The following is a 15,289-nucleotide window of genomic DNA, read 5'->3' as shown; positions in this document are numbered from 1 at the left end:
TTGTTCCACAATGACCCCTGCCCCACACCTGACGTCCTCCTGCCTCCATGCAGACATTGCCCTTGCACTGAATGTTATTTTTTGCCTCCAAATATTTCATCTTATAAATTAAGCTCAGGTGCTATTCTCTGATAATCTTCATGTGTTCTTTCATGCTCTTGTCCTCGCGTGTCACGTCATCAGAGTCACTAGTATTCACTAGTATTCAGTTATTTGGCTTTGCATGCTTGATATTAGAACAGTGACTGTGTTGCTCCCTTCTCATGGCCCGTGTTCATTCTTTGTTTGCTCTTATAAAAGCAACTACTATGCACAGACATGATTGACTTTAACATTGCTGCAATAGGACCTGTGCTCACTGATGAAAATCTGTTGGTAGGGCTGAATCAAACTATCAATTCCCATTCTGTTCATCTTCTGTTCTCAGAATCTTGTGAAAGCCATTGCCCAAGTGGGCTTTGAACTCATGAAACTATTTCCTGCCAAAGCAAAGCTAAGAATTGAAATGATCTAATAAAATAGCTCACAGATTCAGAGGTGGGAGAAAAAACAACAAAAACTAAACAAAACCCACCCTACCTTTAAAAATCACTGAGTCATTTTCATTTTGTCATAAAAAAGTACTGTCATCTCACTTGTTTGGTGGCTTTCAAAATTTATTTTCCATGTCTAAAAAACAAAACACACACACACAAAGACATCTTTTTAGGAGCTAGGGAGATGGCTCAAATTGTAAACTACAAGCATGTGGACCCCCAATGCCAACAATAAAAGCCTGGCACTCGCTGTCATCCCAGCACTGAAGGGGAGGAGGAGCCCTGGGGCTAGTTGGCCAGCCAGTCTACCAAAATCAGTGAGTTTCAGGGTAGTGGGAAATCCTATTTCAAAAATAAGACAGATTATTTTTTTTACGCTGCAATCAAGGTTCTGTGTGTGTATGTATTCTTGCATTCACTCCTTCAACAAGTAGATATAAATACCCCTAACATAGCAGGTATTATTCTACATGAAGAGAAGAACCAGAGAAAAAACAAAATCTTTACCCTTGAAGATGTATATACTAGAATGTAAACTGAATACACATATAGTCACAGAACATTCGTGAAACTAAAGCATCTATTAACACATACAATACAGTTTTATTTCCTATTTTCTTTGTCTAATGCTGATACAATCAATGCATTAAACTATTAAGCTGCCTTAACTCAGAAACAAGCTGAGACTTGAAGTTTACTGGCCTAAACAAGTGAGACACTAGCCAGCTGTGTGCTGATTCCATCTTATTGATGGCGTGGCATGCAAAAAGGTTAAGTGATTTGCCTAAATTTACCCATGATCCCAGAGAAATAGCACTGGAAGGAATTTCACCTCCAGGCTTCAACCAAGCCCAATCTCTCTGTAACACTGCAGTCTTCATCCCTAACTCATTCTCTCTCATCATACTTTTTTGGGGGAAGAGGGTGGTGGTGAGGGTAGGCTTAAGGAATAGGGTCTCACTCTGTAGGTGAGGCTGACCTTACCTGAGTGCTAGGATTAGTCCTGAACCACCACACTGGCCTGGACTGCAGTTCTGACCTTTGTCTGGGTACCCTTCACTCCTTCATCACCTACATACTTCTAGCCATATCCAAACTGCAGTGTGCTCAGATGTGTCTCTTGTGCCATAACTGCTTGCTTTATGACTACCTATATGCCAGAGTAGGATCCTCCACAATGTCACCACCCGATACGCACATCTCAGTCATCTTTTTGTCCCTTAAACATAGCACACACCACATACTCATCTCTGTGTATATATGTTACACAGGGCAGAGAACCAGAGAAATGTCCTAGTTAGCAGGATGGCGTCATCAGTGTGGCACAATCTAGAGTCACCTATGAGATGGGCCTCTGGGCATGCCTTGTAGAATTACCTTCATAGCAGTAACTGAGGTACAAGATACACCACGTCAGGAGCCACACCATTCCCTGGCTGTAAAGGAGAGAGCAGTAACATCCACTCTTTGCTCTCCACTTGACTGCAGATGAGATGCAAACAACTGCTCCAAGCACCTGCTGCTTTGACTTCCCCACCATGATGGACTGTGTCTTGAACTGTGGATCAAGACGAGCCCTTTCTCCCTTAAGGTATTTTCATCGGGGTATCTTGTCTCAGAAACAGGAAAACAGGAACCTAAATTACAAACTTACACAGTAAGCAAAGGCTACAACAGTGAAAAAACTACACACAGCTACTTTCCTAACATCAATAACCATGTTAGTATGTCAGGGATGACAGAACAGAAACAACGTTCCACCCCAATAAGGTGGCTGTTCTTTTGGAAGGAGAGGAGCAGACGCAGCAGACACGAGGGTACCACCCACAATGGGGAGCATCAGTATAATCAGAATGTTCCCACCCACGCAGTAGAAATCGGCTCTGCAGAGCTAAGGACCCCCTAGGACTGCTAACTCTCACATCACTCCGAGCGGTGTGCTCTGTGCTTGATGAAGACGCCTACAAGGAACTATCAGGAGGCTAACTGTGGCTAAATATTGACCCAACTGAAAAAGTTCAAACTCCCCAACACCAGAGAGGATGGGGATGCCAGACAGTCAGTTACACAGGGTTTTGTAGGGATGGGGATGGGGCCTTGGATCAGTGAAACACTGCAAGGTTTTAAAACCCCTAGGGCCAATCCTCAGGAACAGAAAATGCCAAGATACTTACAGAATAACCTCCTTATAAAATACATTTTGATCATGACATTTGTGTGCAAGATGTGTTACAGAACAAGATTGGTTTTGGTTTTTGAAGACAGGGTTTCTCTGTGAAGCTTTGAAGTCTGCTCTGGAACTTGCTCTGTAAACCAGGCTGGCCTTGAACTCAGAGATTCGCCTGCCTCTGCCTCAGGAGTGCTGGAATTAAAGGCGTGTACCAGCATGGCCTGGCCACACGTCTACTTCTATAGGACAAAGGGAAGGTAGTGGCAACTACATATTTAAACAAACACCTCAGTTTCTTGTTAAAGTTTGACTCTGACGAGCAACTTGCTTAACCTAAGTCTTTTGTATTTAAGAGAATTTAAAAGGCTTTAATTTGCCTAGTTTTAAATTTTCAATTAGATAAAAAATAGAAAACCACTCAAGCACACCATTTGTGTAGCAACATGAAGTGAGAACACGAATACATTTAAATACATAAAAATAGATTACTTAGTTTTTCATAACAGTATTTAGTCACATCATTTATTGAAAAACAAAGATTGGTTGATAATTTAGTCTTATTTGAGTTTTAACATTCAGAATAGGAGAACGAGTTATTAGCTCAGAGTATTTCTAGATATGTTGCTTCTGAACACAAGAAACCAAAAGTATGTTTGTAATGTAAGACTATTGTTCACATTTTTAAAAAGCACCCTCATTTCTTTAAAGTTAGGACTATAAATGGTCCTTGTTTGGTTTTGGTATTTTGTTTTTTGAGGCAGTTTCATATACCTCAGACTGGTCTCAAAAATCACTACCTAAGCAAGGATGGTTTCGAACTTCTGATCTTCCTGCCTGTTTCCCCAGTGCCAAGATTACCGGAATGCGTATCAAGTTTGTTTGTGCAGTGCTGGGGTCAAATCCAGGGCTTCATGCGTAAGACACTCGGTCCAACTTCTTGAAGGTGAAGATTTTATGAAATAAGCAATTCTAAGTCTGAGAATAAAGAGTCAAATGGTAATACAAAAAAGTTAGTTACAGGCAGCACAACCAATTCCGCCAACCATATGGCGTCCAGAGTTCTCAGCATCCCAGCTTCCCTTCTTTCTTCACTCTCACTTATTGCTTTCTTTAAAAAACAGAAAACTAAATTCTCCAAAGTCCTCAAAGTCAGAGTTTGTGTAGAGCCCAATGAGAGCATTGACATTTGATACTAATTACAAGGTCCCTTTGATCATAGATACGTTCTTCATTCTGGGTCAAGGCGCGGTAAAACAGGAAGGATAAGATTCCCAAATGCCGAGTCTTGAGTTATGAAGTATCCAGACGAATGTGCGTGAGCATGCTAAGAAAGATTTAAGGAAAAAAAATGCTATTAAGAGACAGGGTTTTTTTTTTTTTTTTTTTTTTTTTTTTGATTTTTTGAGACAGAGTTTCTCCGCAGTTTTTGGTTCCTGTCCTGGAACTAGCTCTTGTAGACCAGGCTGGCCTCGAACTCACAGAGATCCACCTGCCTCTGCCTCCCGAGTGCTGGGAATAAAGGCATGTGCCACCATCGCCCGGCTAAGAGACAGTTTTAAATGCTATTAAGAAGATGGTTTTTCCAACTAAGGCACTTAGGAGGCCGGGACAGGCAGATCTTGTGAGTTCAAGGGCAGCCTGGTCTACAAAAGCTAGTTCCAGGACAGCTCCAAAGCTACAAAGAAACCCTGTCTCCAAAACAAAAATAAATAAATGAATAAATAAAAGAGGACTGCTTTTAGTCACTTAAACTGAGGTAATCTTACTCCAGTTCTGTGATTTTGCTTAAAAGCAAAGGCAATTACAATATACCTTTCAAATTTTTATTTTTTAAGTTTTATGAAATACGGTTTTGCAATGCAGCTGAGGCTGACCTGGAACTCATCCAGATCCTCCCGTCAGTTCCTCGTGACATGTGAACACCAGCAAAGCACTGCGGCTGTGCGTGCAGCATGTTCATTGGCATTGCTCTACTGAACCTGGAACTCTCCGAGGAGACCTGACTAGGTCCATTTGCTCACCTGCAGAGCTGCCTTCTGCTGGGCTGCAATGTGCTGCTGCTCAGCATGGTCCCGGAAGTCCTTGTTAAGAGAGGGTCTGGAGAGGGAGATGCTAAAATGGAAATCTTGGTTACTTGGCTACTGAACAAAAGGTATCCTTATCTCAAAAAAAAAAAAAAAAAAAAAAAGGATACAAGGGATTTTAGACTGGAACATTTTTATTATAGTAAATTGAATTTTAAAATTGAGGTGTAGCTACTACTTAAAATTTGTACATATTTATGGTTACAGTGTTTTAGTATTCGTTTACATTAAAATCTAAGCAAACCAAAATAACCTATCCATCATGTCATATGCCAATGTGGTGATGATGATGATTATATAAGATCTCTCAATAATTTTCAAGTGCTAACTAACCATTGTGCTGTATAGCAATCCTGAAGAGAATCATCTGGTGTTTTTGTTTTCTGTGTGTAGTGATAGAAATTATACCCAAACCTCAGGCACAGTAAACACACTAAACCACAGAATTAATCCCTAAGTCTTTTTGTACGTATGCTGAATCACACAGTCTTCATTACATATTACTTTAAAAATTTTTTTTAAATTTCTTTGTTTTTGTCAGACATATGGAGATCAGTTCTCTATATCATGTTCGGGGTAAGAGCCTCCTGTCCCACTGAGCCATCTCTCAGGTCCTGTGTATTCTCTATAAAGATACAAAAAATTTCGAAGCTGAACATGGTGGTGCCTGCCTGTAATATCAGGGTTGGAGGTACACAGAGGAAGACCTTAGGTAGCCAGTCTAGACTACACAGCAAAACAGTATCTCATAAAATTTAAAAAGTGAGCTTCTAGGGCTAGAGAGGTGGCTCAGAGGTTAAGAGCACTGGCTGCTCTTCCAGAGGTCCTGAGTTCAATTCCCAGCAACCACATGGTGGCTCACAACTACCTGTAAAGAGGTCTGGTGTCCTCTTCTGGTTTGTAGGCAGAACACCGTATATATAATAAATTAATAAATCATTTTTAAAATGACCTTCTAGAATAAAAGCACATTCTCTCCTCTTCCTATTATCTGCATTAATTCATGAAGAAGGCCTATGTTATTTTATGTGATTTCAAGTAATCTATTATATAGATCCATAATTTACAACCCCTTACTTTTAACTATATTTGAAGTACCTCTATCTACCATCATCCTTATTAATATTATTATTTTGTTTGTTTGCTTTTTGTTTTTTAAGACAAGGTCTCACTATGTAGCTCTGGCCATCCTGTACCTCACTCTGTAGACCAGGCTGGCCTCCCAGTGCTAGGATTAAAGGTGTGCACCGCCTCAACAGACACTAAGTCTTTAAAACCTGTTAAAAACAGCGTGAGTGCTTACCAACAGCAGAGCCGCACTTCACTGTCTGTATCATTAAACTTAGGGTACTATGTTCTACAGTTTGAACAACTATCACGAGACTCTAGAGCAGCTACTAGACCGCTGGCTCTGTGCTAAGCACTAGGGATATACAGATGTGCAGAGCAAATCACAGACAATAGCAGTTACGATGAAACGTGATGCACATGACATACTAGGAATGAGCAGACTACGAACACAAATGGGGTTTTGGTAAGGAGAAGCTTAGAGTGTAGACCTAATTCTAACAGTAACGAGACCTCCAAAGACTGCTAGGCAGTGCTTTTCTCTTTAAAAGTATGACCAATAATAGCACCTTCAAGGAATAGTCAATACCTAGCTCCAGGGTGACTTGCTGAAGATTGGTTCTGCATAAGTAATTTTCTTTTCTCTTTGTCCAGTTCAGCCAAGATCGCAACTCTATTTTTATTTTGAAAACCTAAAGAAAAAAAGAAGGAAGGGGGAAGAAGGAACATTTTAGACCAAGACCATGTAGAAGCCAGAAAGCAAAATCCCTATTCTCTCACCCTACAAGCCATTTCCCAGCAGCTTTAAGAGCACAATACATTACCAGATGTGGTGGCAAACATAATCCTAGCACTGAAAGGTAGAGTTCAAGGCCAGCCAAACCCAAGTTCAAACCCAAAAGGGTTGGTGTAGGGGGTTAGCTCAATTGGTAGAGTTGCAAAGCCCTGGGTTTGCTCTCCAATATAGTATGAACTAGATGTGGTGGCAGAGGCAGAAAGATCAAAAGTTCAAGGTCATCTTTGGCTTTGCACCACCTTCAAGGGCAGCCTGGGCTACACACTACATGTGACCCTGACTTCAAAACAAACAAAAACAAAAAACAAAAAAAACACGCTCAGCAATAGTAGCATACAACTTTAATTCCAACACTCTCAGGAGGCAGAGGCAGGTAGATTTCTGCTAAGTTCCAGGCCAACCAGAGTTACCTAGTTAGACCCTAAAAGAGGGGTGTGTGTGTGAGTGTGTGCGTGTGTGTGCGCACGTGTGTGTGTGCGCGCGCACGCATACACATGGTTCAGCAGTTAGGTGCACTGGTTGCTCTTCCAGAAGACCTGGGTTCAATTCCAAGCACCCACTCACAATAGTTAGTCCAGTTCCAAGGCAATCTTTGGAACTCTGTGGGCACAGGGCACAAATAAGGTGCCCAGACATACATGCAAACAAAACGCCCACACATAATATTTTTAAAAAAGAATCAAAGCAAACAAAACAATAAGCATAATAGATGGGTACAAAATAAAAGGACTTTTAAGATTTATTTATGTTTGCAAAAGCAGGGCCTACGCCTTGTACATACCATGTACAAGCACTCTTCCACTAACCACAATTCTAGCGCCAAGACTGATTTAAATAATTCTACTCACCAAGGTATGAATTACACCGTTTGCTTTGGACAAAATTTGTGGGCCCAAACTATTGCACAGGCAAATCTACAAGCATGCAGATTCTTACATGAAGGAAAAAGCATTTTGCAGGCTGGAGAGATGGCCCAGCCATCATCCAGAGGCCTGAGTTCAATTCCCGGCAACCACATGGTGGCTCACAACCATCTATATTGGGATCTGATGCCTTCTTCTGGCATAAAGGTGTGCGTGAAGCAGATAAGAGCACTCATACACATAAAATTAGTAAGTCTTAAAAAAACAAATACTATGCATACTCAGGTCAAATTCATTCAAAAATGATGTTATTTTTTGAAGGAACAGCTGAAGAATTACAACTGATCAGACCAGAGAGCAAGTCTAAGAAATAGCCAGGTGGTGGTGGTGCACATCTTTAATCCCAGCCTCAGGAGGCAGAGGCAGGTGGATCTCCGTGACTCTGAGGCCAACCCGGTCTATAGAGCAAATTCCAGGATAGGCTCCAAAGCCACAGAGAAACCTTGTCTTGAAAGAAAGACACAGACACAGAAAGAGAACACAACTCACGGGATAGCCGGGCGGTGGTGGCGCACGCCTTTAATCCCAGCACTCGGGAGGCAGAGGCAGGCGGATCTTTGTGAGTTCGAGACCAGCCTGGTCTACAAGAGCTAGTTCCAGGACAGGCTCCAAAACCACAGAGAAACCCTGTCTCGAAAAAACCAAAAAAAAAAAAAAAAAAAAAACAACAACTCACGGGATATACAGACACCTACTTTTATCGAATACTTCTTAGGTAAGATCAGCACATGTTGCAAAGTCATGCAATGACTGCAAGATGCATCTAAGCTTTAAAAATCCAAATTAAAGTCAGGTGGTAGTGGCACACACCTTTAAACCCAGAACTTCAGGGGCAGAGGCAGGTGGATCTCTGAATTCAAGGCCAGTCTGGTCTACAAAGTGAGTTCTAGGACAGTCAAGGCTACACAGTGAAATCTTGTCTCAAAAAACAATCATATAAATCCAAATTAAAACACCAACATGTGAACCATCTCCACAATCTCAGATGTCTAGCCTCTGCAAACCTATCTCAAGATCTGGTACGTATGCCCCAACAGCAGCAACACACCAGAACCAGAAGGAGTGTTTTGCCCAACTGGCCACTCTCAAGTCCTTTATAATCCTGAGCACCTTAACAGTCTTGTTTGTATGTGCATAGGCATCAGCCTTTCTGATCCCTAGCCAGAGAGGGGGTTGGAAGGGACTGGAAAACACAGAAGGCTATAGAGGAAGAGCAGCAAGAGACAGTTACAGCTCTGGAGACTAGAAGGATAATTATGGGATGAGGGCACTCTAAGCAGGGTAGACCTAAGCATGCCTAAATCCCCATCTGAGGGACTGTGAGAATTTTACATTGATTTACAGAGAACTGGTAGGAGGAAATGTCCCCAAAGGGAGAGACTGGTTGGGTGCAGCATGTAGAAGGCATTCACAGATACTGGCTTAACCAGACATAGCTGGAACCTGCAGTTCTCAATTTAGCCAGACACTAGACTGGTTAGCCAGACACTAGACTGGCTGGGTGCAGCATGCAGAAGGCATTCACAGATACTGGCTTAACCAGACATAGCTGGAACCTGCAGTTCTCAAGTTAGCCAGACACCAGCAACTTGGCTATGGCCAGAAGTTTGGAACAATGTCTATGCCATATTCATTTTAGCAATTTATCCTCTCCCACTTTCCATCTGTCTTCTTGTTATACCACAAAATTCTAGTAATAGCAGACTCCTTTTTAATAACTAACAACGACTGTACATTCTGGCATTTCTTTTTTTTTTTTTTTTTTTTTTTTTTGGTTTTTTCGAGACAGGGCTTCTCTGTGGCTTTGGAGCCTGTCCTGGAACTAGCTCTGTAGACCAGGCTGGTCTCGAACTCACAGAGATCCGCCTGCCTCTGCCTCCCGAGTGCTGGGATTAAAGGCGTGCGCCACCATCGCCCGGCCCATTCTGGCATTTCTAAAAAGATGATTTTATGAGCTTTCCGGAGAATTCTTCATTTCCCGCTGACACACTCCCTGGTAAAAACAGGGTACCAACATCAACTGTCATGTCACTGAAATGCCCCCTTCTCTAGTGAAAAGTGGGTCAGACAGGCCAAGAATGGAATGTCCAGGTAACAGGAACTCATCCCAAGCACAGCGGAAACAAAAGCCTAGTTCTGTGCATAGCAGGACTTACACTGCTCACCAATGTCATCTACTGCTTGGTCATACAAGAGCAGAGCAAGCTAATGATGTCACTGATGACGTGGTCTAATTCATACAGCCTCTCTCCCATAAGAGGCACGACAAAGCTGGGCATGGTGGCCCACACTTGGGGAGTACTTGCACTTGGGAGGTGGAAGCAGCAGGATCAGGCATTCAAGGCTATTTTCATCTGTGCAGCAAGGTTTTGAAGCTAGCCTGAGCTACATCAGACCCTATTATAAAAAAAATAATAATAATAAATAAAATAAAGGGCACAACAGACCTGGAATATCTTACTGTAAGAAGGCAAGATGTCTTTATTATATATATAAAAAAAAAACCCTCAAATTTAAATATTAAAAAGAGAGCAGTCAGCCAGTAATCTTGGTCCCAGAGCTCAACCAGGAAGACTGCTAGAACTTCCAGGCCAACCTGGACTACTGGTAATGAATGAATTCTAAGCCAGCATAAGGTAAAAATAAAGAGAGGGAGAGAGACAAGAGGAGGTGATAGCGAGAGCTACAGATGGAGTAACTGGTTGGTGGCTGCAGGGCAACTATTAGGCTTTTGAAATTCCCAGGTACTTTTATTGTGAAGGGGCTACACTATATGGCAATTAATATTTTAAAATGAGCCCATAGCCAGAATAGAAATGCTTCTTCTTAGAAAAAATTTTAAAGGATTTTCACTTGCTTACTAAGTAATTTTTATAACTGGATATGGTATTTCAGAATCCTTACAAATTAAAAAACTATCAAATTAAACTCCTTCCAAATGCAGACAATATTTTGGTCTAACCTCTAGTATGTCCTTGTATTTCAATAAGCCCTATATAACATTACACAGATTAAATAATGCAAACTAAAAAAACTATTATACATGATGTTCAAATTCAGTGAAAACTTAAGACTATTATACTTGAAACCTTAAGCAGGACACAGTGCTAACGCTGTCATCCCGGTACCTGCAGGAGGAAAGAAAGGCTGTGCTGTTGGCATCTTCTGAGCTTGTCTTACCCTTCTGAACTGTATCCTTCCTTTTTAAAGCTTTACATCTAAACTGGCTGTGGTGGCAACACCTTTGATCCCAGAACTCCAGGAGGCAGGCAGATCCGGAGTTCTGAGGCAAACCAAATTTACATATATATTGAGTTTCAGGCCACCCAAGTCGACACAGTGAGACTCTGCCTCAAAAACAAAAAATTAAAAATAAAACAAAAACCCAATCAGACAACAAAAATACCATGACCTAACGCAGTATGAGCTTTGAGCAAAGCATTCATACCATGAGAGTGTATAAGAGCCAACCAGTACTATCTAAGTACTAGTGATTTCCTCAGACTTGGAACTCAAGGCAAACTAGTGAAGTCTGGTTATATGAGATAAGGTACAATTTTTTCTCATTTTCTTTCCCTATCAGAATTCCTACAAACTCAAAAGTTAAACTAATTCAACAAAAGGTTATACTCACTAATGAGATCCCTGTGAGGTTTTGTTTGTTTGGTTGGCTGGCTTTTCAAGACAGGGTTTCTCTGTAGTTTTGTAGCCTGTCCTGGAACTAGCTCTTGTGGACAAGGCTGGCCTCGAACTCAGGGATCTACCTGCCTCTGCCTCCCGAGTGCTGGGACTAAAGGCACCAGAGCCCAACTGAGATTTTTCTTTAACACCTATGGTCTCATGCTATAACTTGTGTGGCTGTGTTCACTCTTAGCATAAGGATTATTTACTGTATTATACAACAGGAACTATAATATCCTCATGTCTGTCAAATACAATTTTTTTAGAATGAAACACTACAGTAAAATACTTTCACTTTTCAAATAAATCTTATTTCACTGAGGTAATTTGAATGTAACTGGCCCCCAAAGGTCATATGGAGTGGCACTATTAAGACGTGTGGGTTTTTAAGTCTCTACACTTCCTGTTGCCTGCAAGATGTGGAGCTCTCAGCTCCTTCTCCGCATCTGCCGACACGCTGCTGTGCGTCTCCATGATGACGACGGACTGAACTTCTGCAACTGTAAGCCACCCAATTAAATGTTCTACTTTATAAGAGTATAGGTGGTCATGGTGTCTCTTCACAGCAATAGAAACCCTAACTAAGACAGAAACTGGTACCACGAGTGGGGTATTGATATAACAGGCCTGACCATGTGTTTGCTTGAAGGGATATGGACCTTGGAATTGTGAATTAGAAATGGACTCTTTAGTTTTCATTTTGGCTCACTTTTGGCAGGGGGTGGGAAGTACTGAGAATGTAATACAAACTACTTTAACCAGTACCTTTCTAATTTAATTTTAAAAAGAAGTTAAAGATAAATACAATGTTTACCTGTGATGGTGTGTCAAAAATACCTAAAAGTCATACAGTTCAGACCTGATATTAAAAGAGACCTATTTCAAGGTTTGTGCATAAAAATACTTAAAAATAACCCCAGTACTCCAGTACTTGGGATGCATAGGCAGGTGATCCCTGTGAGTTTGAGGCCAGCCTGGCCTAAAGAGCAAGTTCCAGGGCAACTAGGGTTGTTACACAGAGAAACCATCTCAAAATAAAAAAAAGAAAAAGAAAAAAAATTCATAAATACTTACAACATGATATTCAATATTTTCTAAAGACTAAATTTTATGAGCCAGGTGTGGTGGCCCGTGTTTTTAATCCCAGCACTATGAAAGCAAGCAGATCCCCATGTTGAAGGCCAGTCTGGTCTATACAGTGAGTTCTAGGCCACCAAGACTACATAGGAAGACCTTGTCTCCATAAATAATAAAAAGTAACAGGTGGGGCTGGAGAGATGGCTCAGCAGTTAAGAGCATTGCCTGCTCTTCCAAAGGTCCTCAGTTCAATTCCTGGCAACCACATGGTGGCTCACAACCATCTGTAATGAGGTCTGGTGCCCTCTTCTGGCCTGCAGGCCTACATGCAGACAGAATACTGTATACATAATAATAATAAAAAAGTAACAGGTGAAATGACTGAAAAAAAAATAGCAATGAAGATAAAGTCATGGTTATTATCACATGACAGCTTAAAAATAACACTGATTTCAGATAGAAGAGCAAGAAACTGATGCCAGAGGATCAGGTGTGTGGTGCAGGCCAGGGAAATGATTCCGTGATTAAGCACCTGTTCCCAAAACCGTAAGGATCAGGGTTCAGATTCCTACATCTCACATAAATGTTGGGTGGGCATAATGCCCACCTGTAATTCCAGCCTTGGAAGGTGGAGAAAGGGGATTCCTAGAGCAAGCCGGCTAGAGAGAGAAAGCCTTATCAGCGAGCTCTTGATTGGACTGAGAGACCCTGCCTCAATGAATTAGGTGAAGAGTGATGAAGACGATTCTTCATGTCAACCTTCCAGACTCCATATGCACGCATGCCCACCCCCACAAACATGCACCCATGCATGCAAACATGCATATATACTGATGTATAACATACAAAAATAAATGGAAAAAAAGAAAAAAAAGGTTTATAATGTGAATCACTAATCTTAACAGGTTAAAACACAGAATTAGTAATATTCAAAAATGTGTAGCTGACATAGTGTTAAACTGATTTTAAATTGGGGATTTCCACTTTGCTATTCATTCTTTAATTCTGGTTGCAGTAACTGGTCTATACTAAATGTTGTCTACTTCGAATACATTTAATGTATGAGGGAAAAGTTCCTAGTAATAACAGAAATCCCAGCATGCATTACCTTGTCCTGAAGGATTTGCTGCCATCTTCCTATTCTGTTTCAATTATATTCAGTGGCCACTGATCAGCACTTTACAATCATCTGTAAAAAAATTTATGTGCACACATGAAATGCACCGGCCTTAAATGACAGCCTCAAAATTGTGACAGACTGCTGGGCTGAGCTCTGTGTCTTAGTCTCTAGAGAGATACCCGCAAAAAACAAAGACTTAAATCACAACTTTAGCTCTGCAAATTCCTCATGCACTTTATTAAATGAGCAGTTTTTAGTATTGAAGCTGTTAATAACAATATTTAGCATCACTTTAATTTACATCATTAAGATGTATTTATCAAATATATCTACCTTTTGTAAGTATCCATATGATCAGTGCTAGGAAGAAAAATAAAACTCTATAAAAAAAATCACTCTGTTCATTTTTTAAAAAATGTCCCAGCTCTGTGGCAAAAAAAAACAAAGAACCTGCTCTGCATCATGGCTTGTGTAAGATGTTTCCAAAACATGTTTTTAATGAACATCTTTATACGCCTCGTTGTGTGTTTGTGTGTGTGGTGTGTGCCCAGTGGCGAGCATGTGTGAGCTGGCATTGCATGCCCTGCTCCATCACTCTCCACCTGTCCCCCTGAAGCAGGGTCTCTCAGTAAGCCTGGAGCTAGACTGGCTGCCAGAAATCCTCACCTATCCTCCCGTCTCTGCTTTCCTCTGGCGCTACAGCTACACTGGTTTCTGAGGTGGACGCTGGCGATTCAGACTCAGACCCTAAAGCTTGGGCAGCAAGTGCTCTTACCAGCAAGGCCACCTCCCTAGCCCCAAACCTGCTGATTTCTAAGTTTAGGAATTAAATTTTGTATTAAGCAGTATCGAAATTAAAAGATGTTTTTTTCATTCAAGTAATCACACTGGGGGTGTGACTGGGGGGAACCAATTTAACAAATGCGCTCTTTATTAAAACGTGATGGCACATGGGTAACCCCATCACTCGAAAGGATGGGGCAGAATAACTGCGAGTACCAGGCCAACCAGGGCTACATGGCCAGACCCTGACTCAAAAACATGGCGTGAGCAGGGTTGCGGAAGCAGAGAACAAATTGTTGAGCGAAAGTAAAGACAAGGGCTCGAAGCAGAAGCCGGTGTGAACGAATCGCGTCTCCTACGGTTGGAGCACAATGTGAGCAAAGCCGGCTAACGGAGAAGGCAAGCAGGGCCACCCGAGAAAGGGAGAGGTAGTCCCCGCCCGCGGGCGAGGCGGAGAAACCCCGGCCCGCTCGTCCGCACGAGGCCGCTGTCCCGGGCGGGCCACGCTCCTGGCGTCACCATTCCGTTGCACTTACCCGGATGCGAGGAGTCTCGAGAAACCTCGCTGTCCAGTCACGGCTGTGCCGGGGTGGGGGGGCTCCACGCGGAACTCAGCTCGGGGCGGGGGAGCCCACGCGGAACTCAGCTCGGGGCGGGGGAGCCCACGCGGAACTCAGCTCGGGGCGGGGGAGCCCACGCGGAACTCAGCACGAGCACAACGGAGCGCCGCACTACAACCTTCCCGCCTGCACCAGCTTCCGCCTCCTGACTGACAGAGCCGGAGAAAGCGGAAGTCCCGCCTATAGCCTGGACGCGACCGACGCTACGCCCGGCGATTCGTGGTTTGAGGGCTTCCCCGGCGGGAAAGGGTTTCCCTTCCGAAGAAGGACCATCGAGGAGGCTCACGGGAGATGCAGGCTGTACTGAGGGAGCTGGTGCTGGGTTCCTAGCACCTAAATTGACATTTTAGTCTTCCAGGTTTGTAGACTGGATGTTGGTCTGTGCTAATCCACTTCAGCAGAGCCTCAGAAGGAGTCTGAGTTCACGTTCA

The 15,289-nt window shown here is 42.4% G+C and overlaps 1 protein-coding gene across 2 annotated transcripts; it reads right to left on the bottom strand.

Annotated features, from left to right (window-relative positions):
• Positions 1-648: 648 nt before the first annotated feature.
• Positions 649-15,013, bottom strand: Inip (INTS3 and NABP interacting protein). Of its 2 annotated transcripts, XM_057785405.1 has the most exons (5): positions 14,775-15,013; positions 13,444-13,524; positions 6,448-6,550; positions 4,728-4,818; positions 649-4,030 (listed from the first exon to the last, which is right to left on the bottom strand). In XM_057785405.1, the coding sequence occupies exons 2-5, from the start codon at positions 13,466-13,468 to the stop codon at positions 3,935-3,937; spliced, it is 315 nt and encodes a 104-aa protein (XP_057641388.1). In that variant the 5' UTR covers positions 13,469-13,524; positions 14,775-15,013; the 3' UTR covers positions 649-3,934. The 2 variants fall into 2 exon arrangements, with proteins under 2 accessions (XP_057641388.1, XP_057641389.1); XM_057785406.1 differs by lacking the exon at positions 13,444-13,524.
• Between the last annotated feature and the right edge of the window lie 276 nt (positions 15,014-15,289).

This window comes from Chionomys nivalis, chromosome 11, assembly GCF_950005125.1.
Source record: "Chionomys nivalis chromosome 11, mChiNiv1.1, whole genome shotgun sequence".
Taxonomy (NCBI): Eukaryota; Metazoa; Chordata; class Mammalia; order Rodentia; family Cricetidae; genus Chionomys; species Chionomys nivalis.
This window is presented reverse-complemented; position numbering and strand designations above follow the sequence as displayed.

Bases quoted from the DNA above. Each gene is read 5' to 3' on its own strand.
- Inip (XM_057785405.1), bottom strand. From the start codon at position 13,468: ATGGCAGCAAATCCTTCAGGACAAG. The intron at 4,819-6,447 runs GTATTGACTATT...TTTCCATTTTAG, and splicing joins GCAAGTCACCCTGGAGCTAG to CATCTCCCTCTCCAGACCCT. The intron at 4,031-4,727 runs GTGAGCAAATGG...AATCTTTCTTAG, and splicing joins AGCAGAAGGCAGCTCTGCAG to CATGCTCACGCACATTCGTC.